Genomic DNA, 21,764 nt, shown 5'->3' with positions numbered 1-21,764 from the left:
TTAAATTCATTTAAAGGAAGTTTAAAAAGTGAGTTTAAGATATTGTTCTTAACTCATTTTGTTAAGAGTTCATAATTTAGTTCAATAAGGATTTCAATATTTCTCATTGTATGCTACAAAGTCATATATAATGTTTTAGGATTTAACTCTGATAATGTTTCATTCAACTCACGATTTGAATCACGATTCATGTTTTGTTTCAGTTTTTTTTTTATTAAATGAGATTAATGACATTATAAACTACAGCAAATAAAAAGGTGTCGTTCTTTTATTAAGCAATATTGCTGCATGTTTCTTTGTGAAATTGAAATAAAATAAAACTAAATTGATATTCAAAATCAAACCTAAACTCAAATAAAAGAAATCTCTACGTATAAACACAGTAAGACCTGAGCTGGGCTATTTCTATTTTTAAATTAGAGGCAATTCATTTTAATACAAACAAAGATTTCTCTTACTTGCAGCACTAGCAGGTTTTGTTATTTATCTCAAATAGACTGCAAAATTTAAAACAAAAACAGAATTATCTGCCTTCAGTTTTGTGCATCTGTTGGCCTCCTACATAAAACAGTAGAAGAGTTGAATGAGAATCAAATTCGGTTGGTAAATATGGTATGTGTATCTTTTAAGGGCCATAATACACCAAGCCAACAGTCAGCCAATGAGCATCGACTAGTCAATTCGTTGTGTTTCACACATCGTCTCTCATCATGTAACCAACAATACAGTTGGTTTTTGTCTGCGCAAGTTGTTTGGTGTCGACTTGGTGTGTCCCGGGCCAAGTAAAATACTAATTAAAAGTTTAAGAGCGTCAGTTTCCCTCAGATGAATTCATATAAACTTATACTCCAACTGCATTGCATATTGTTTGGTACTGTATCTTTAAATTCTTAAAAATCTTAATTCTTTAAAAATCTTTAAATTTAATCATCATATTTGAGTGGGTGGGTCAGTCAATATCAAGCTGATCTATTATGCACGACAACAACCTGACTGGCTTCTCTCTTGGACTCGCACAAGAAGGACGGTAATATTTGCAGAAATGTATACAATATATATTTGTTTGAGAACATTTGAGATTATCAAAAATATGCATGGCACCCTCTAGGGAATTTGTGAAACCAAAAACTGCAACCAGAGATAGTTCAGGGTACATATTTTTCGGTTCTCAACAATGTAGTCCTGTGCACACGTTTCCAATGACCCATTCATTGTTACCTCCCTTTTTGAGAGTTTTGAAATATTCATATGGGTTATTTGGTAGTACTTTTACTGTCCTTTTCCATCTTTTTTTAAGCTTGGATACCATCATAATTCATTGTACTTGTGTGAAATGACAAAAACACTATTCTCTAAAAAAGGCAGAAGCGCATGCAGGTTTTGGAGGGCCTGAGGGTGAATAATTGATGACAGATTTTTATCTTCAGTTGAACTAATCCACTGAAGCCATTCTGATCTGATAATCCAAAACACATGTATTTGTTTACTGAACAGAAGGTACTTTAATACCGTAACCTTCACCAAACAAGCCTTTGCAATCCAGGGCCAAACTGTTAACAAAAAAAAACGCTAAATCTGGCTTTTGAAATAGTTTAGACTCATTTCTTTGAGTCATCTGTGAGAGACACCTTCGGCTCGCTGCTTTGAGCTGCCGTGTAGCAGATGTTTCCAGTGTGCAAGGTCTTAATCACATTGCTTCATATCCATCTGTCATCCTCTGCATCTCCTCCTTTGGACCCAGAGTTCATCTGGATGAATCGCTAGCTTGTGCTAAACTAATCAGCCTCTAGCAATTAGATACAGTGGATGATAACCATGCACCAAGTACTGTAGAGCTCACCAGTCACGAGAGTGTGTTGGCTTAAAGGGACAGCACATCTAAAATTGCATTTGCATTACTTACTATTCTGCCTCACATGTTCTATGACCAATGAATAACTTTCTACCAAATATTTGCATACATATATTGTAAAGTGATGTGCGTTATTGTTTATTTCTCAGCCAATGTCTTGTTAATATACAGTAAAAAATATGGAAGCATTATTATATTTCATTGTGTTCTAATATACTGTTTTAATGACTTTGATTATATTATATTATATTATATTATATTATATTATATTATATTATATTATATTATATTATATTATATTACAATTTATTACAATGTATTAAAATGTATTATTATATAATATAATATTATATTATATTATATTATATTATATTATATTATATTATATTATAATATATTATATTATATTACAATTTATTACAATGTATTAAAATGTATTATTATATTATATTATATTATATTATATTATATTATATTATATTATATTATATTATATTATATTATATTATATTATATTATATTATATTATATTATATTATATTATATTATATTATATTATATTAAAGCCAGTGTGTGTGCAGAGAGAATTAGAGTCCATGAAAAAGAAAGTGTGTTTTTCATAGATAATGAAAGGTATTTTAGTAGGAAAACATGGAAATTGTTTGTCATTTTCTTTTTGTCATTTTTTCTTTGTTCTTTGTGGGTTTTAGTTCTTTTGCTTTCAGGTTGTAAAGACCTTTGAAAAAAAGTTAAATAATTGGGAGAAGTGATATGAAACTATAAAGCAGACCTGGAACTACTGAACTTCACAGACATGCACTTACTGGAAATAACAGCTTCAACCAATCAGAATCAAGCCTTGTCATTTAAATAAAGTACAGTGTGAAAAGTATTTCTCCATTTGAGATGCACAAAAGAAAAGAAGTCATAAAACAGTATTAATGAGTAAATGATGACAGAATAGTCAAACCATGTCATTTCACTTTTATTCCTATTGAGCTTTATACAGTTTAGATTGTGTCAAATTCAGTATTACAAGGATGAACATGCAAATTCTAAAAGTTAGATAATACATTTTTCAATTCACATTCATGTGTATAGTGCTTTTCATGATACACATCACTTCAAAGCAGCCATACACAGGAAAAAAAGCTGATTCTACCTGACAAATAAAGTGGTTATTATGGGCTCTATTTTAACGATCTAAGGGTAAAGTCTAAAGCACATGGCACAAAAGCATTAAGGGTGTGTCCGAATCCCCTTTTGGTATTGTAATGATGGAAAAATACGCTCTGCGCCCAAGTGCATGGTCTAACAGGGTTGTACTTATTCTCTAAATGAGTTATGGGTGTGTTTTGAGCATAACATTGTGCATTAAACCAATCAGAATCTTATCTCCCATTCCCTTTAAGAGTCGCATTCGCCATTTAAATTGCGGACTTTGTACGTGGAAAAATTGAACGCTTCACTATCGAGAAAACAGTTAAACAGACCATCTGTGAACGAGCCTCCTCTATTCAGCCTCTTTGCTTTCCCTTTACTTTACTTTTACTCTTTACTCCTTTACTTTCGTGGAGTAAGGAAACGGTGTTGTACACACTCCGCTGAAGATGTTGATTAGCCTACATATTCAATTTCGTTTGTTAAGTGCAAAGATTTGTTTTAAAAAAAGATTTGTTTTGTATTATTTCTAAATTCAATTCTAATTTCCAGCAAACAAATAAATGAACAATAATAATGAAGTGTGGAGAAGAGTTTTATCCAAACACACATCCTATTCTCATGCCCCATAACGTGATGCATACATCTCCAAAAACCCAGCAGGTGGACAAATCTAAACTTGTTTTAATAAAATAAAAATAAATATGCATTTAATAAATAATACTGCTAATAATGACATTACGGCGACGTAGTGGTGCAGTAGGTAGTGCTGTCGCTTCACAGCAAGAAATGCTGGTTCAAGCCTTGGCTGGGATAGTTGGCGTTTCTGTGTGGAGTTTGCATGTTCTCCCTGCGCTCGCGTGGCTTTCCTCCGGGTGCTCTGGTTTCCTTCACAGTCCAAAAACATGTGGTACTGGTGAATTGGGTAGGCTAATTTGTCCATAGTGTATGAGTGTGAATGAGTGTGTGTGTGGATGTTTCCCAAAGATGGGTTGTGGCTGGAAGGGCATCCGCTGCATAAAAACATGCTGGATAAGTTGGCGGTTCATTACGCTGTGGCGACCCCAAATTAATATAGGGACTAAGCTGAAAAGAAAATGAATGAATGAATGAATTATGACATTACACAATTGCAAATTGTCATGAATAAACTGAAAAAAGCCCCCTGAGATTAAGAAGGCATGGAGGCAGTGTTTTTTTTTATGTACAAAATATACAATTTTGTAGCATTTTAATTCTATAATTATCTTCATATGTAAAGATATTTGTGTATTGCTGTACATAATGTGTGTGTTAAGCTATGTGTAAGTGTGTGGACCTGCTTAGGTGCATAATTAACTGCTCTGGACTTTAGACCAGCTGTTAATTGGTCAGTAGCGCAGTCTATTTCAGTTCCTCAAAATAGCAACGTGCCAACAATGCACCTAAACCCACTTCCTTTTCAGACTGGGACACCCATGAGTCCACAAAGTAGTGCAAATGGATTTGCTATTTAAACAATGTGGCGCAAAACATGAAAATCACAGTTGCGCTGGTCTAAAAATAGCAACAAATCGTGCCAAACGCATCTTGCACTTTATTGAGTGTATGATAAGGCCCTAGTAGTCACCATGTCAAAGTAATGTCCATATTGCAGGAATTCTGTGATAATACTGTCAGGTAATACTGCAGGTATAATGGTATTCAAACAATATCAACATCCAAAAAATTTGGATCCAAAACTGGAGCTGGCATGTTCTCCACTTACCCCAGGGTGGGTATCTCAAGGTAGAAGCAGAAAATGTGGCTGCTGTTCCTAACATTTCAATCAAAGATAAACTGTTTTTGCTTTGAAATGGCTGTAGTGTGGAGTCTAGAAATACGTCATGTGACTGTTTAAAAAGAAATGTGTCTTTATTTTCATTTGGACTGTGTGTCTTTTCCAGATTATAGTGTGATAAAAGATTAAGTTCACAGAAGCCATTTAAGCCTTTGTATATAAGTATTGGTATTTTAGCATCAATAGGGAACATTATAGGTAGTCAGTGTAGAGAAGATTAAATTGAGGTGATACGATCATATCTCCCTGACCTGGCAGCAACTCTTCAGCTGCGTTCTGGACGAACTATAACTTGTTTATTGAAGATGCTGAACAACCGGCTAATAGAGCATTACAATAATTGAGTCGTAAGGTCATGAATGCATGAACTGAGCTATTCAGCATCAGAAACCCACAACATGTTCTGTTGCTTGGAAATGTTTCTGAAGTGGAAGGTGGCTGTTTTTGTAGCATGAAATATGATTTTCAGAAGTCAAGTTGCTGTCAGATAAATCACCCTGGTCTTTGACTATAAAGGATAAAGCAGCAGTACATTCAACTAGATACAAATGATATCCCGAAAGCTTTTATCTACATGTTTTCAGTTCAAAAAGTAATATCTGTAACATTTTACAAAAACAGTACATGAATAATGATGTGTTAATATGTAAGATAAACATTGTTTTATTATGAATTAATGAGTTAGAATAATCAGTGAATCATAAAATAATCATCTTTAATTACAACATGAGTCACATCTGTGAATACTTGTTAGTACTTGATTGTTTGTTATTATTGTATTAATTAATGTATTATTATCACGTTAGTTTTGCTTAAATTAACCATCATTAACTCATGATTTGTTACTGTATAATTGTACCATGACTTTACTTGGAGGGCACATCATCATTAACCAATTTTAACAACTTATGAACTCATTATGCACGTCCGTCTAGTGTGTTTACACTGAATTACAATAGAAAAGTGTTCAGTTAACATCAACATGAAAAGTTTAAACACAGGAGTTCATGAGTAGTTAAAATAGGTTAATGATGATGTGCCCCTCCAAGTAAAGTCATGACATAATTATGCATTAACAGCTCATGTGTTCATGTTGTTTACATTTAGCTTACACTTAAATGTTAATTAGTTAATTAATTAACAACATGTCCTAACAAGTTATTAAGATAGCCATTACTTATGATCTCTTGCACTGTAAATCCTTATGTTGTCTTTACAAAAACAATTAAGTAAAGTTGACTAAACGTAACTTAAAATTTAGCATTTTGGTCCTACTACTAAAAAATATGAGTTAATTTAACTTATGTACCATGAAATGCATAAACTTAAGATTTCAAGTGTAGTGAGCTCAAAATCATAATTAATCCTTTGAAATAAAATAGGTAATTTTTACAAATGTAGTCTTGACTGTAAAATTTTAATATGTGCAACCTTAAGTGCTTGGTCTTTTTTAAATCAGAAAACAAATGGCTTCAGGTATTATTATTCATCATAATTTGAATAAATGGCGAGGCAGTGGCGCAGTAGGTAGTGCTGTCGCCTCACAGCAAGAAGGTCGTTGGGTCACTGGTTCGAACCTCGGCTCAGTTTGCGTTTCTGTGTGGAGTTAGCATGTTCTCCCTGCCTTCGTGTGGGTTTCCTCCGGGTGCTCTGGTTTCCCCCACAGTAAAGACATTCGGTACAGGTGATTTGGATAGGCTAATTTTTCCGTAGTGTACGAGTGTGTGTGTGAATGTGTGTGTGGATGTTTCCCAGAGATGGGTTGCGGCTGGAAGGGCATCCACTGCGTAAAAACTTGAGGGATAAGTTGACGGTTCATTCCGCTGTGGCGACCCCGGATTAATAAAGGGACTAAGCCGACAAGAAAATGAATGAATGAATGAATTTAATATAAATGGCAACTTATTTTTTGTTTAAAATGTATTTAAACATTTTTTCATAGTATATTATTACACACACTGAAAACCCTAATAAGTTGACTGAACTTAATAATTGAGTAAACTCATTGCCTCAATTTAATTAAGTAATGGAGTCTCCCAAAACTTGCATATTTAAGTTTATTTAACTTGCCGGTTTTGTAGACTATACATACATTGTTACTTAAATATTCAAGTTTTAGGAGACTCCATTACTCAATTAAATTAAGGCAAGGAGTTTACTCAATCAATTTAGTTTAGTCAACTTATTAGTGTTTTCAGTGTGTGACCCATGTTGTAGTTAAAGTTAATTCATGATTAGCGCATACCTTAACTCATCATTAATTTATAATAAAGCAAGTTTACTTTATAATACATCATTATTCATGTGCTGTTATTGTTAAGTATTACCATAATATCTTATAAATGTAATTTAAAATAAAGAAAAATACCGGTCATCAACTCTTTTATGACTGTAACACACTCTATTAACTTGGATAATTTAGAAATTCCACATGGAGATGATGAAATATATAGCTATTACCAAGGGGCAGCATTTAAATTGAAAACAGCAGGGGGGCTAAGACAGATCCTTGTGGCACTCCGTACTTTAATGCTGTTAATTTTGGATTCCCCAGTTTAAATAAACATAATTTACTCCTTATTTTTCTCTCAGAGGAGCTTGACTATCTGTGTTCTGCTTATACAGTCCCACGGCGTAAGGCAACTGTGACACATTTTGGCATTTTCACGGTTTGTAAGCTCACCTTTCTCTCATTCCCTGTCTATCTATAGATCTCCCCCTGTCTATTTGTCTCTCTTTCTCAATTCCAACAAAATCCGATGACATATTCCTGGCTCCGGTTGTATTTTTTTGTTGTTGCCATCTCTAGGGGCCATTTAACAGAAAAGTGTGAATGTTTTTATGGCTGGCTGCATCTGTGTACTAAAGCGAGATAATGAAAAAGGTGAGTAGCGTTTAATGGCGCGGTTCTCCCTGTCAATCATCAGCTCATTGTGTTGAAAATGACAATGTGGGTGGACATCCTGAACTATTCCCAATTTAATCACTGTGATTTCCAGGACGTAATTGCTTTGGATGTCTTCATACTTGTGGAACAAGGTATTCGGTGTTCAATAGGACAGAAATATCACAAAAGAGATCTGTGTTCGGTTTAAATTCTTTCTCCTACATTACATGGAGTGCAGATTAATAAAGGTCTACACATTATGTATTTCTCAATAATGTTTGAATCTGTGCTCATATTTGCCATTTCAAAAATCCTAAAGAATCATCTGATTTGTTAATCACATGGGATTATATATATTTATATTTATAATGTAATGATTATGATTACTTGCAAGTTCATGGGTTTATAGTATATATATATAAATATATATATTGGACTATTTTTGAGCATACAGTTTACCACAAGGGTTTATACATTGATTTATAATGTATAGAATTATGAATAAAATATATATGTTATGTATAATTTATAATCTAAAAAAATAATATTTGTTTTTATCGCATGTGTATTTTAATTGTATTATTTCTGAGTAGACTGTTAAACACATGAATACATGTATTTATAATGTATAAAAAATGAATAAAATATATTTCTATGAATAATTTATTATTTAACATAGAAAGAAAACATTATTTATTAAATTGGTCTTTTTCATATATGTAGAAAACTGTTAAATGCACAAACCTGGAGATAAATATAAAAAATGGCCACCAATACACTTTTTAAAATAATAATTTTCTTATTTACCTTATAATTATAATTATGGTATAATTCTGTTTATTTCTTTTATTTATTTATTGCTTGCTTACTTGGATTTATCCTCCTGAATATACTATTAACCACATGGGTTTATGCATATATTTATAATGTATGAAATTCTGAATAAAATATATGTCCATGTATAAATTATTATCAGAAAACTATGACTTTATTAAATTGGCACTATGTATTAAATATGCACTGTTAAATTGGCACAGTGTGGAGTACTGTAAAATGCATGAACCTGAAGAAAATTGTAAAATGTCTGTAAAATGATATATATATAATCAATTTAATGAATGTAATGATGTCAGAACTTATTTTATTTTATCTTATTTTATTTTATTTTGTTTTGTTTTGTTTTGTTTTGCTTTATTTTATTTTATTTTAACCCCCCCTAAATCTTTCCATTTTTTGTCATTACTAAGCAAAGTCTGCTCCTCTCATCAGATTCTCATGGGATGGACCTGTTTGCAGTGGCGGTGCATGAGTTTGGCCATGCCATTGGGCTCGCACACACCTCTGCCATTGAGTCCATCATGCGCCCTTATTACCAGGGTCCAGTGGGTGACCCACTCAAGTACAACCTCGCATATGAAGACAAGGTCCGCGTCTGGCAGCTGTACGGTAGGAAAATGTGCCCCATTCCTCCTGTTTCTGTCAGTTTGATAAACTCAGGCTTTGCACAAATGCCTAAATATTTGTTCTGCAATCATATAAAATATAAAAACCTTAAAACTAAAATATTCTATACTATACTTTTATGTCCAATAACTAAACTGTATATTTTGCTACATCACTTTTGTCCGATATAATGTCATTTTATTTTCCTACATGACTTTTATGTCTGATAATTACAATTTATATTTTTCTTTGTCACATATGTCTAATAAAATTACATTTTCATTTTGCTACGTCACATTTTTAGCCAATAAATACAATTCTAAATTTGCTACATTACTTTTAGGTCTGATAAAATGACATTTGAATTTTTCTACATCACTTTTATGTCTGATAAATACAATTAAAATTTTGTACATCACTTTTATGTCTGATAAATACAATTTATATTTTTCTACAACACTTTTATGTCTAATAAAACTAGATTTGATTTTTTTTACATAATTTTTATGTCCAATAAATAAAATTTATATTTTGCTGTCACCTTTGTCCAATATATTGACATTTTAGTTTTGCGAGGTAAATTTTTAGCCAATAAATACAAATCTTATTTTGCTACGTTACTTTTGCCCAATAAAACTACATTTTAATTTTGCTATGTCACTTTTATATCTGACAAAGAAAATTTACATTTTGCTACATCACCTTTATATCCAATAAATACAATTTACATTTTGTTGTGTCACTTTTATGTCTGATAAAATGACATTTTAATTTTGCTACGTTACTTTTATGTCCAAGAAATAAAATTTTTATTTTTCTTAGTTACTCTTATGCCCCACAAATAAAACAAATACAAACCATAACCAAATACAAAACACTACCAACTTATGCATCAGGTGGCGCTGTAAAGTGTGCAGTTAAAACCTTCTTTTTATTTATTTATTGTTATTTATTGTTTATTTACTATCTTTTTATTATTTTATTTGTTTGGCACAGTGAAGTCACAGTGATTATTTTATTAAACATTGTCAGGTTAAAGCGAGTTTACAATAGCACCACCGCAATGAGAAATTATATGAAAGCCAAACAAAGAAAACTTTGCCTCTTATACACACAAGCAGATGTAGTGTCCATTGTCCAAACTCAAAAACAGATCAGGTGTTCACTTAAATTGGACTTTCTGCAAACAGAATAAGGAGCCAACCACTACCCCAATTCTGTTAATGTTTTTTTTTTTTTCAAAAAGAGCATCAGAAACAACATAAAATTATGCACAAATGACACCTCGAGTGTGTTTATAAGGTCTGTTTAGTAATTTCGACAGTCAGCTTTTTTTGTCAGTTCATTCTTCTCTCTGTATTAATGCTTTATGTTATGTAATTCGTCACATATTTATGTTCTTAACTAAACTGGATATAACGCATACACTGTGTTGTAAATATAGTTTAATAAACGTATTCTAAAATACTGTCACTAATAACGTTGGCTTAAAAAAATAAGTAAATGTTGTTTAAATAAGCTAATATTTGAACATTCCTTTTGTAATTTTCTCAAAAATTGGTATAGAATATTTGTGAAAGTGCTGAGTGCAGGGAGTCTGTCTAAGCTTCTGTTTTCTGTTGATTTGGAATTGCCGGAGAAGTGAAAAGTGACAAGTAGAGACAACTCGACGCCACAGTGTTTCTGTAAGACGTACAGACAGAGAGTAGCTGTAATCTGTCAGCAGTAAACACACAAGGATGGCATGAAGATTGAGTTGTGTCTGCTTATAGCTATGCTTGTTGTAGTGCCGTTCACTTTTTAAAAACTTGGTAAAACCAAGAACATGCTTGCCAATTTTACTTTCATAGTCCTCCTTGCAATTCATAATTTATGATTTGCTGGTGTGATCTGAGTGCTCAGATATGAATTATGAAGGCAGAGTTAGTTTTCATCGTTCACTTACTCCTAATTTTAGAGCAATGCTTTTATATAGATTTTATAATATATTTAATAAATATTTAATCATGTCATATTAATATTTAGAATATGATAGAATTTCATTTGGAGGCAAATGTATTATAGTTGATGAAACAAACATTTGCTTTAACTGTTGAATCAAATTAATGTCAAAATAAAGCAAAATACATTGTCATGACTCATTGATCACAACGTTCTTTTAGTAAATAATTAAATTTGAAAAATTCAAACATTGTTTTATTATATTTTAACACATTCACTACAATACATGTAATGTTAATTTGGTATATAAAAATTATTTTATATGAAATTATATTTTTTCTGTTTTATTTATGTCATTATTTATGTGTTAGCTGTCACATCAGGTTCTGGTAATGGAGTTGGGAATCCAATACGCATCATCTCTATTTACAAGAATAACCAGTCAGGCATTGGTCAATCAGTCATCATCTAAACAGGTACAAACAGGGCAATCTAGAAGAGTAGTTGGAGTCAGAAGCAAAGAGATCGCTGCAAACCGCATGAACAAAAACAAGGGTCAACAGGCACAGAGAAGATTAGGCAAAAGAAAAATGCTTTGTGATGTTACAGGTTAACAAGACTCAGCATTGTGTGTGTGCACGTGTGGTGTGTAAATAGTCCAGGATATCAGTCCATGGTGAGTTACCCGCTGTGTGTGGGTGTAATTGGTGGGAATCAGGAACCTGTGTCTGCAGGGTGCATTCTGGGAGTTGTAGTTTGTTAAGGTAGTGTGCCGCTAGATCGCTGGTGATCGTAACATTAGCATTATTACAACCATTATATTATATTATATTATATTATATTATATTATATTATATTATATTATATTATATTATATTAACTATATTTAGTATGAATTATTTAAAATTAAACAATATGATTAATATGTTGTTATTGTTATATATATATATGTGTGTGTGTGTGTGTTTGTGTGTTTGTGTGTGTGTGTGTGTGTGTGTGTGTGTGTGTGTGTGTGTGTGTGTGTGTGTGCGTGTGTGTGTGTGTGTGTGTGTGTGTGTGTGTGTGTGTTTGTGCGTGCGTGCGTGCGTGCGTGTGTGTGTTTTAATCATTTAGTCTAAATAAATTATTATTATTATTATTATTATTTTATTTAATAATGAATAATGTTACAAAATGTGTGTTCCTGAACATTATTAATATTGTTATATATTTTAATATATCATCATATTAGTAAAAACTTTAGATTCAGTGGGCAAAAAGCTCAATGTAGGTGCACCAACAAATTTAATTTAAATAAATTTAAAATATATTATACATTTTTTAATCATAATACATATGATATTAAACCTTCTTATAAAATATTAAGTTTTTGATTCCTTTATTTGATTTCATTTGTTTTATCTGGCTGTATCTATAGCAGAAAGGCTCATTTGCTGCCTTTAACATAGCAATATAATTTAACTGATCAATATGATTAGCTAAATTAATCATTTAAATGTTATATAAAGCTGACTGCAAAAGTTCAATCTTGACTTCACTTTAAAAATAGAGTTGAAATTGTATGAAATATTATGACTAAGAACTACTTAAATCAAGGGGGATTTCAAGTGTGATTTTGTCCAGTGTTGTTTCAGAAAGAGCACATGCATTGCTTTAGCTTTGTGACTGGCATGTGAAAGTGCTTCAGCAGTTCTCCGCTGACACTAGCATTACCTAGTTTTTAGCTGAAGTGCTCATTGTAATTGGCAGTGATTGGCACTGCATGCCCCCTCCGCCGACTGCCCTTTTGTGTGATCCCAGCAGGCAAATAACAGGCCCAAACGAGGGGCGCAGAGAGGAGAAGTGATTGGGTTTGTATAGGGGCACTATTGATTTAATTACATGGCTGTGTTGAGCCAGGCTGGGAGCACCGGGATTAATTGGTCGTCTCCATGATTTGGACCCCCGCTAATCAACATGCAGAATGACGCACGCCGATGCAAACACACATGGTGGGAAGGAGACTGAGAGATGGTTAGGGGAAGAAGGATCAAAATGTGCTTCAAAACGAGTCATAAATCCAGCAGCTCTGGAGTAGATGAACACGGGAAAGACACAGCGGGGGAATAGGGTAAAAAAAGATCACACTTTATATTACGTGGCTTTAAAGAGGAAGTGAAGCAGTTGTTCAAATTTACATTATTTTGTAAAATGGTTTCCACTATTGAAAATATATTAAACAAACTCTATTAATGTAACAATTTAGAAAAAAAGGGCATGTTTTACTATAGTTTTTAGAGCTAGAGTGCCACTCTCTTGGCATATCGCGGTGTCTCATGTCACGGGGTTGCTTCCGTTACCACAGCTGAGCAGATGCAGTGGAAGTAATGGACTGAACACTGAGACTGGACAACCTAATTTAACACAATGTGTGAAGTTGTGGAGCTTGTGCAAATACAAGCATCAGATGTGTGTCTAATATAATTTAATAATTAGTTTTGCTTCTCTTGATTTTTCCTCTTTTTTAAATTTATAACATATACAATTTCTAACATATACATTTTGTGTGTACTAGTTTAGATAATCTCCATCTTTGGCTTCAGTACTGACTAAAATATATATGCACAAATATAATATTGTATAGCTTCCTATTAAAAATATGCATTTAAAAAGATACATTTGTGAGGGGCGTACTTATATATGCTAAGCACTGTATGACCATAAATCAACACAAGGATCATACATCAAGCTTTTAATTAAAACAACAACATCACTCGAACAATTCTTGCAGCAATACATTTGTAAGGTCATATTTAATTGAAATTTACCGATCTCATTAGTAACAAATCATTAACTAAGATGTTTAGCGCAATAAAGTATTAATTTTCTGCTTATTAATAGTTAATAAGGTACTTGGTTTTCGATATTGGGTAGGATTAGGGATGTGGAATAAGATCACACTTTATAAGTACCAATAAACAGCCAATATCTGAATTATAGGCAGACAGCAACCCTTTAGACTTGTGAATTAGTACCTAAACTAATGTGTTAGCATTTTCTTCATAATTTTGTGAACAGTAAACATAACAGAAGCAAACCTGTCAACACTGGGATGTGAAAATAAGGGATAACCCACCAAATCCTAACAAAAAACAAACTAAATATGTTAATCTGGGGCTGTTTCATTGTAAATAAACAGTTGAAACAATCAGTAATGTTATATTATTTAATTATCAACAAAGGATAGAATGAATAGCATACATTAGAAAAAGCTGCAAACAAATTAGCAAACAGTTTAGCCTATTAAAATGACTAACTATTATAAAGAAATCAAATCAAGTTATCAAATCTCATTAACCTTTTCTTCACTGTATAATTTAAACATTTTGATTAAAGACCAGCAAGTGAATCTCTCATTTAGATTTTTCATTAAATCAAAATAAATAACAGAGGTGTCACTCTAAAATGAACAGATCTATAATGAAAGAATTTAATTACTTTCCTAACTGTTTATGCTAATTTAAAACAAAAAAATGGTTGTGTTTAAAAAAAACATTGACATCTTTAGATGTTGTTCTTTTATTATTATTATTATTATTATTATTATTATTATTATTATTATTATTATTATTATTATTATTATTATTATCGGTATTATTGTTATTATTATTATTACTATTATCATCATCAGCATTATTATTAATTTTATTATTATTATTATTATTATCATAATTATTATGAGTATATGTCTGTTTAAACACATACCCAAAACCCAGAGTGTCCACTTTCATTCTGCTTCAGAACACATGTACAGAATCTGTTTGAGAAACAGTCATGCACTGCTACATGAACTGACTGTTTTGAGGATTGCATAGGCGGGACAATGGCGCCTGTAATAGAAAGAAAGGGAATTCTGCAATTTTTATATTTATTTCAAAGTGTTTTCATGCCTAAATAAAATGAAAGCACAGAATAGATTCACATTTATCAGCAAAAAGCGTCCCCTGGTGGTTCGGCTGTAAGGTTTGCGTATAGGTAGGATGGGTCCTTTAATGTTTATTGCCACCCTTCATAGAAACATTGAAAATACAGAAGAAATATGAAAAAAATGCCTTCATGGGATGATAGCGGGATAGAATTGTAAAATACAGGAGAATCCCCTGAAATTAGGGAGCGTTGACGAGTACAAACAGGAAAAATATGCTATTATTTTTGTTCAATCAATTGATTCTCTAATTTGATTGTTAACTGCTTAATCTCTGATAACTGCTTATTAATAGTTTATAAGGTACTTAGGTTTAGTTAATTTGAAGGATCAGAGATGTATAATAACATCACGCTTTAGAAGTACTAATAAACAGCCAATATCGTAATAATAAGCATAACAAGCCAAAAGTTACCAGAGAATTTTTACTTTAAAAAATGTGTTTTTCTTTATAATTTTATAAAGAGTGAACAAAACAGGAGTAATCTGTAAGGTCCTCTGATTTGATTGTTAACTGCTTAACCTCTGATAACTGCTTATAATTAGTTAATAAGGTACTTGGGTTTAGATGTTGAGTAGGATTAGGGATGTGAAGTAAGATCACACTTTATAAGTACTAATAAACAGCCAATATCTTAATTATAAGCAGACAGTAACCCTTTAGTTAATAGTGAATTAGTACTTTAATGTGATAGCATTTTCTTTATCATTGTATGAACAGTGAACAGTACATGAGTTCAATTCTTTTGTTTTTGATCAATTAATAGATGCTCTGATTTGTCTTTATTTTTGTTTGTGCTCAAGAAAATATGTCCTCGTATAACACCTCTAAGATAACAAAGACACTTTCATATTCTAGAAAATACAATACTCAAAATTTGTTAGGCAGCAAATCGGAGTTCAGCAAAACTCATTTTCAGAGGCTGTTATCTCTGTGCGATATTTCTCAATAAGTCAAGAATGCACTTAGTGTGCATTCCTTTCAAATGTGCATGGTGTTTTATGCATTCCCACAAGTTTTGGTTGTGTTTTATCAGGTGTTCGGGACTCTGTATCACACACACTCAAGCCAGATGACCCTTCACAAACAGCCGAGCCACCCGTCCTGCTCGACCTCCCCGAAAACAGATCCACAATTCCGTAAGTCAACAAGTCTGGCATCCACAAATCCCTACATTCCCCTATCAGCACGCCTTCAATATTTCAAATCACACCATCATTCTGGAGGAGAGTTTTGCACAGACTTCATAATTCACTCTACACTCAGCAAATGCTCGAATGACACAAATTACAGACTCAATTCATGACTCCTGGTAAGCAAGTGTTTAGCTGCCCGCACCTCTCTATTTTTCCTCTCTCTCTCTCTCCATCTTCGAGAGAGACAGGTAGATTTAGTTTGACAAAGGTCAGTAATATATTCCTCGCAGAGAGCTCAGCTAATAAGCTGTGAATGAAGATCTTTGTTAATAAAGTGTCAGGCGAGTTCCAGCTCACAAAAGCAGCTCTGTCACCATAATTGCTCCATCATTAGCATCCCGGCCACGTCAGAGTGCTAAGTCAGTCATTAGGCGAGGGGATAAAACGCTGAAGAGATTCTGTTGCAAGCAGGTGATAACATCTCCCTTCATTTGATCCAACGTAAACCAAGCATGTAATAGGGACATTCAAGACTGGTTGCACGTAGCTATCGGTTGCCAAAAATATTTATATACTGTAAAGACTTGTGATAAAACATGTATGGGGCAGTGGCTATAAAGTATAGCAGTTGCTTTCTGCTGATGCTAAATTATGATAAAAAAGTAGCAGATGTTTAGGAAAACTATTTTTTTTTTAGATAAATAAAGATGTCAGCTGTGAGGCAAACAGTTTAGTTTTAGTTTAGTTTAGTTTAGTTTAGTTTAGTTTAGTTTAGTTTAGTTTAGTTTAGTTATCAATTTTGAAAAATGTGCATAAAAACACATGCGCATAACTGAATAGGATAACGTTTTTTATTCGATAAATAATTCCATTTTTAATGTAGATATTTGGCGCCAGTTTATCAGGAAGTTATGATTTTGATTCATTGGATGAAAACGTTTCTTTTTTCACACGTCTTTTATTCAATATTCCAGTTTTGCGTATCAATTTAATTGGCATTTTTGGATGGAAACTAGTGCTAACTAAAGGCTTGACAAATGAGGGCAATTCACACTGCATAGACACATGCCAACCAACAAATCTTTTTGAGTTTATTGGATCAGTGTGTTTTACTCCTGTCAGCATCTTTTGCCTTCGGTCAGTTTTCCAACAAACAGCAACAAACTCAGACTTTTAACCATGTGTTTTTAGCCCTGAGTAGGATCATTTAAATAAATCATTCACACATTCATTTCCTTTTTGGCTCAGTCCCTTTATTAATCAGGGGTCACCACAGCAGAATGAACCGCCCATTTAAATAAATATTTAATAAATTATTATTGTGTGTAGCCACTGTTGGAGCATTGTAAATATGACAGTAATTTATAAATAAAATTTTTAAGTACAATGGCCAACTTATTTGTTATTGTTTGCTTGTGTGGTGTGAATTGGCCTGTAGTGAGCATGTCCACTAAAACTGTTTTACACTAGCTTAGTATTTTTTTGTTTTCTGTTTGTGTCAATTGAAGTGCCACTTTTTTTTTCAACAGCAACCCAGTACTGGGAAATATTCTAAACTATGCAGCACTAAAATTATTCTGCATTATGCTGAAGATATATGACCACCTCAGGGTTTGCATAAATTTGAAGTAATTCAATGGTCTGTTGTCGAATATTCCTTCCATAATCAATGATTCAGTCATGTAGAAACACAAACACTTCTACTATAGTGAAAGGTTTGTCCTCTTCTGTCATTAAAACATTGGCTCATTCCTTTTTTTTTATGTAGACCTGCCCGTGACGCCCCAGATCGATGCACAAGCCATTTTGATGCTGTAGCCCAAATTCGAGGAGAAGCCTTCTTTTTTAAAGGTAAGCAAAATGAATGAGGTATAATATACAGTAGTCAACATTTGAAGTGGATCAAATAGTTTTTCAAAACTGTCCTTAACTGTCCTTAACCCAGTGTTTTATTGATGATCCACTTCAAATGTTGACTTCCATATATCTTTTTGTGTACACTGTAAATATTTTAAACCAGCTTCAACTAATTTTTAGCAACTAGTTTATTATTGAGTAGCTAGACTTTAAAAAATTATAACTCTTCAATCAGTTAGTTAATCACTATTTTAACAGACTTAAGGTAATTTAATATTAATAGAATATGTTCAACAATTTTTAGCATTTCAGTAATTGGCATTAGAGTGTGTACAAACTGCAAAATATATGTAATACTTACTTACTCCCAGGGCCGTTTATATTGAAGTTGATTTTTAGCCGCACCATGTTGTTGTTTCATAACATAACATTTTACAAGGTGGGTAGTTAGCCCAAAGCTCAACCCCCAACCTGGAGAACCAGGGCTTAAACACATACACTATGAACAGTTTAGCTTAACCAATTCACCTATAGCCCATGTCTTGGGAGAAACCCACACGAACACGGGCAGAACATGCAAACTACACAGAAATGCCAACTAACCCAGCTGAGGCTTGAACTAGCAACCTTCTTTCTGTTAGGTAACAGCGCTACCCACTGCGCCACCATGCCACCCATAAAATATCTGTAATAAAACATCTTTTTTTCTGTTATATTTTATATCAATAGTTTGACTTTTTTAGACCTTTTTAAGTATTAATTTAAATTTAAAATGTAATAAATTTCAGTAATGTTGTGTCCTGTCATATATATTTTTTGTTGCATTATACTTGTTTATTAAAGCATTCCACTCACACACATATGTATAAATAGATATATTTGTGTGTGTGCGTGTGTTCTAATGCTTTAATAGACAAGTATTATGCTACAAAAATGGACAGTTTGATAGATGAGAAAGACTAAAGATTATTCACAATACATATTGATATGGTAAAAATACATTAAACATTAATTCTAATGTCTTTTAGATAGTTTTAATGTGCAAATCAAAGTACTGATGATATTAATTAAAGGTTCTTTAAGGTGCTTTGAAATGTGCATTTTTATTCAATGTTTTATGATGCTCAACCAAAACACGAAAAAAAAAATGGGACATACTCTGGCTCCTCCCCTTAAAAAAAACAAGCCAATAGCATTTTGCATTATCAACGTTCTGCTAGTGAAAAGTGTTGAGCTCAAGCGCATTAAATGTGAAGCATTTAAAGGGGGCGGAACATGTCAGATACTAGAGAGCTTTTGATTAGTTATGATTTGATGAGAAACTGAAGTATGACATGACTTGATCCAACCAAAACTGTTGATCCATTTAGGTGGAAGTGATAAACTCTAAGCTTCACATATTTATATCAGTTTTAGATTTTCTAAATGTAAATTGTGTCCCTGTTTTGGAGCACACTAGCTTATAGATATTTTAAAAACTAACAATAATGATACTTACAACTTAAAAAACTTAATTTTAATTTCAAAGGACTATTAAAAAACAGATTATTAAAATAATAATGTAAAGACATTGAATTCCCCAAACATAGACTGCTGTTAAAAGGTTTAGTCATTAATGTGCTGATGCACACTAGCGCTATCTGTGTTTTGATATATTATTATTTGTGCACTGTATTTGCATGGCTGGTTCTAGCAGCTAGGCACCTCCTACCCACTGCCTCCGGGGCACACGCGCATTCCTCGCTTTATTACCCCTTATACATCATACGATAGCGCATAATTACACCATAAGCTTACATAAACACAAATAATCCCACATTGTTACTGTCAAACGTCTCATCAGGGAAGTATTTCTGGCGTCTGACACGTGAGAAGCACCTGGTGTCATTACGGCCTGCGCAGATCCATCGCTTCTGGAGGGGTCTACCTGCCAACCTGGACAGTGTGGATGCTGTATACGAGAGGCCCGGAGACCACAAGATAGTCTTCTTTAAAGGTAAATGCCTTGATTTAACACTATTGAATCAATATTTTTTACCTACAGTGTTTCAAATTATTTGCAAGTTCATTCACAAGAAGTTGAACAAATCAATTTTTATTCCATGGTCTGTTAAAATTCTTCAGTTATTTGCCTCTGTGTCATTAAAATGCTTTAACCACAGCAATATGTAATAATTTATTTTTAATTTAATAATATAGCTGCACATTATACAAATACTTCATATCTGATATCATATCTAAAATTGAGTGAAAGGTATGTTTTAAATGGTGTTATATTTGTATCCATCATGAAAATAACATTACACTTATTTTAACATGTTTTAGTATCACAAGTATGTCACCAAAGCTCTTTGGAGTTCACCCAAGTTATTTTCTCTTTGTATTGCCGACAGTATGGCAGTATGGTATATCATCAATATACAGATGAAGTCAGAATTATTAGCCCGCCCCTGAATTATTAGACCCCCTGTTTATTTTTTCTCCAATTTTTATTTAACAGGGAGAAGATTTTTTTTCAACACATTTCTAAACAATAGTTTTAATAACTCATTTCTAATAACTGATTTATTTTATCTTTGCCATTAAGACAGTGCATAATATTTTACTAGACATTTTTCAAGACACTTCTATACAGCTTAAAGTGACATTTACAGGCTTAACTAGGTTAATTATGTTACCTAGGCAGTTTAGGGTAATTAGGCAAGATATTGTATGACAATGGTTTGTTCTGTAGACGATCGAAAAAAATATAAAGAGGCTAATAATTCTGACCCTAAAATATTTTTTTTTTAATTCAAAACTGCTTTTATTCTATCCGAGATAAAACAAATAAGACTTTCTCCAGAAGAAAAATATATTATCAGACATACTGTGAAAATTTCCTTGCTCTGTTAAACATCATTTGGGAAAAATTTAAAAAAGGAAAAAAAATTAAAGGGGGGCTAATAATTCTGACTTCAACTGTATGTACATATTGCTGTGGTAAAGCTTGTTTTGGGTTGTTATGGTTACTCAGTCTGTTAAAAGTAACTTGCTAATTCTAATAAGTAGAAAAGCACCAAATTTTCTAAATGTCTTTTTTGGTTGTTGACTGAATAAGGAAAAAAAAAATCAAATATTTGAGTCAAACAAAAAAAGTCACTGCCTGGCACATTAGTTTCATTGGTTATTTTAATGCCTTGAGTTTTTAAGATTCTGTGTAATTTAAGTTCAATTTAAAAAAAAGTCTTTCAAAACTACTTTATGTTATTTATTAAAATAATAAATAAGTATTACAATGCATTTTCAGTTTTTTTATATATATATATTTTTTTTTTATAAAAAAATTTTTTTAATATATATATATATTTTTTATTTTTATTTTTTTGACCAGGTGCATCCAGAATTTTCATTTCTGTAATAAGTTGTCTTTTAACATTAAATGGATAAACTGTGGAGGACAAAAATCACCTCATCATGCAGTTTTAAAAAAAAATTAAAAAATCACAGATCTTTACAGCTTAAATGAAGTTACTACTGTAATTCACAGAAAGCATTATGAGAGCTAGAAAAAAATGGAGTAGTTGAAGGAATAGTTAAACCCAAAAATAAAAAGTCTGTCTGTTTGTTTCGTATGTTGAACACAAAAGAATATATTTTCAAGAATGTTGAAAACTGCTACAGACTCCATTATATTTGTTTTAAAAATCCTACTATGGATGTC

The 21,764-nt window shown here is 32.3% G+C and overlaps 2 protein-coding genes across 4 annotated transcripts in view; one reads left to right on the top strand and one right to left on the bottom strand.

The window, feature by feature from the left end:
• The window catches only part of mmp17a (matrix metallopeptidase 17a), a 232,811-nt gene that overhangs the window by 188,206 nt on the left and 22,841 nt on the right, over positions 1 to 21,764 (top strand). For all 3 annotated transcript variants that reach the window (XM_087300976.1, XM_087300975.1, XM_087300974.1), the window contains 4 exons: positions 8,989 to 9,165; positions 16,105 to 16,207; positions 17,973 to 18,055; positions 19,905 to 20,057. In XM_087300976.1, coding sequence (XP_087157102.1) covers positions 8,989 to 9,165; positions 16,105 to 16,207; positions 17,973 to 18,055; positions 19,905 to 20,057 — 516 coding nt within the window. The remainder of the gene's footprint in view (positions 1 to 8,988; positions 9,166 to 16,104; positions 16,208 to 17,972; positions 18,056 to 19,904; positions 20,058 to 21,764) is intronic.
• The window catches only part of LOC147838808 (uncharacterized), a 483,811-nt gene that overhangs the window by 444,315 nt on the left and 17,732 nt on the right, over positions 1 to 21,764 (bottom strand). The window lies entirely within an intron of this gene.

Source organism: Danio rerio, chromosome 21 (genome assembly GCF_052040795.2).
Source record: "Danio rerio strain M-AB ecotype USA chromosome 21, GRCz13ab, whole genome shotgun sequence".
NCBI lineage: Eukaryota > Metazoa > Chordata > Actinopteri > Cypriniformes > Danionidae > Danio > Danio rerio.
Note: the sequence above shows the minus strand (reverse complement) of the source record. Positions and strands in the feature narration are given on the sequence as shown.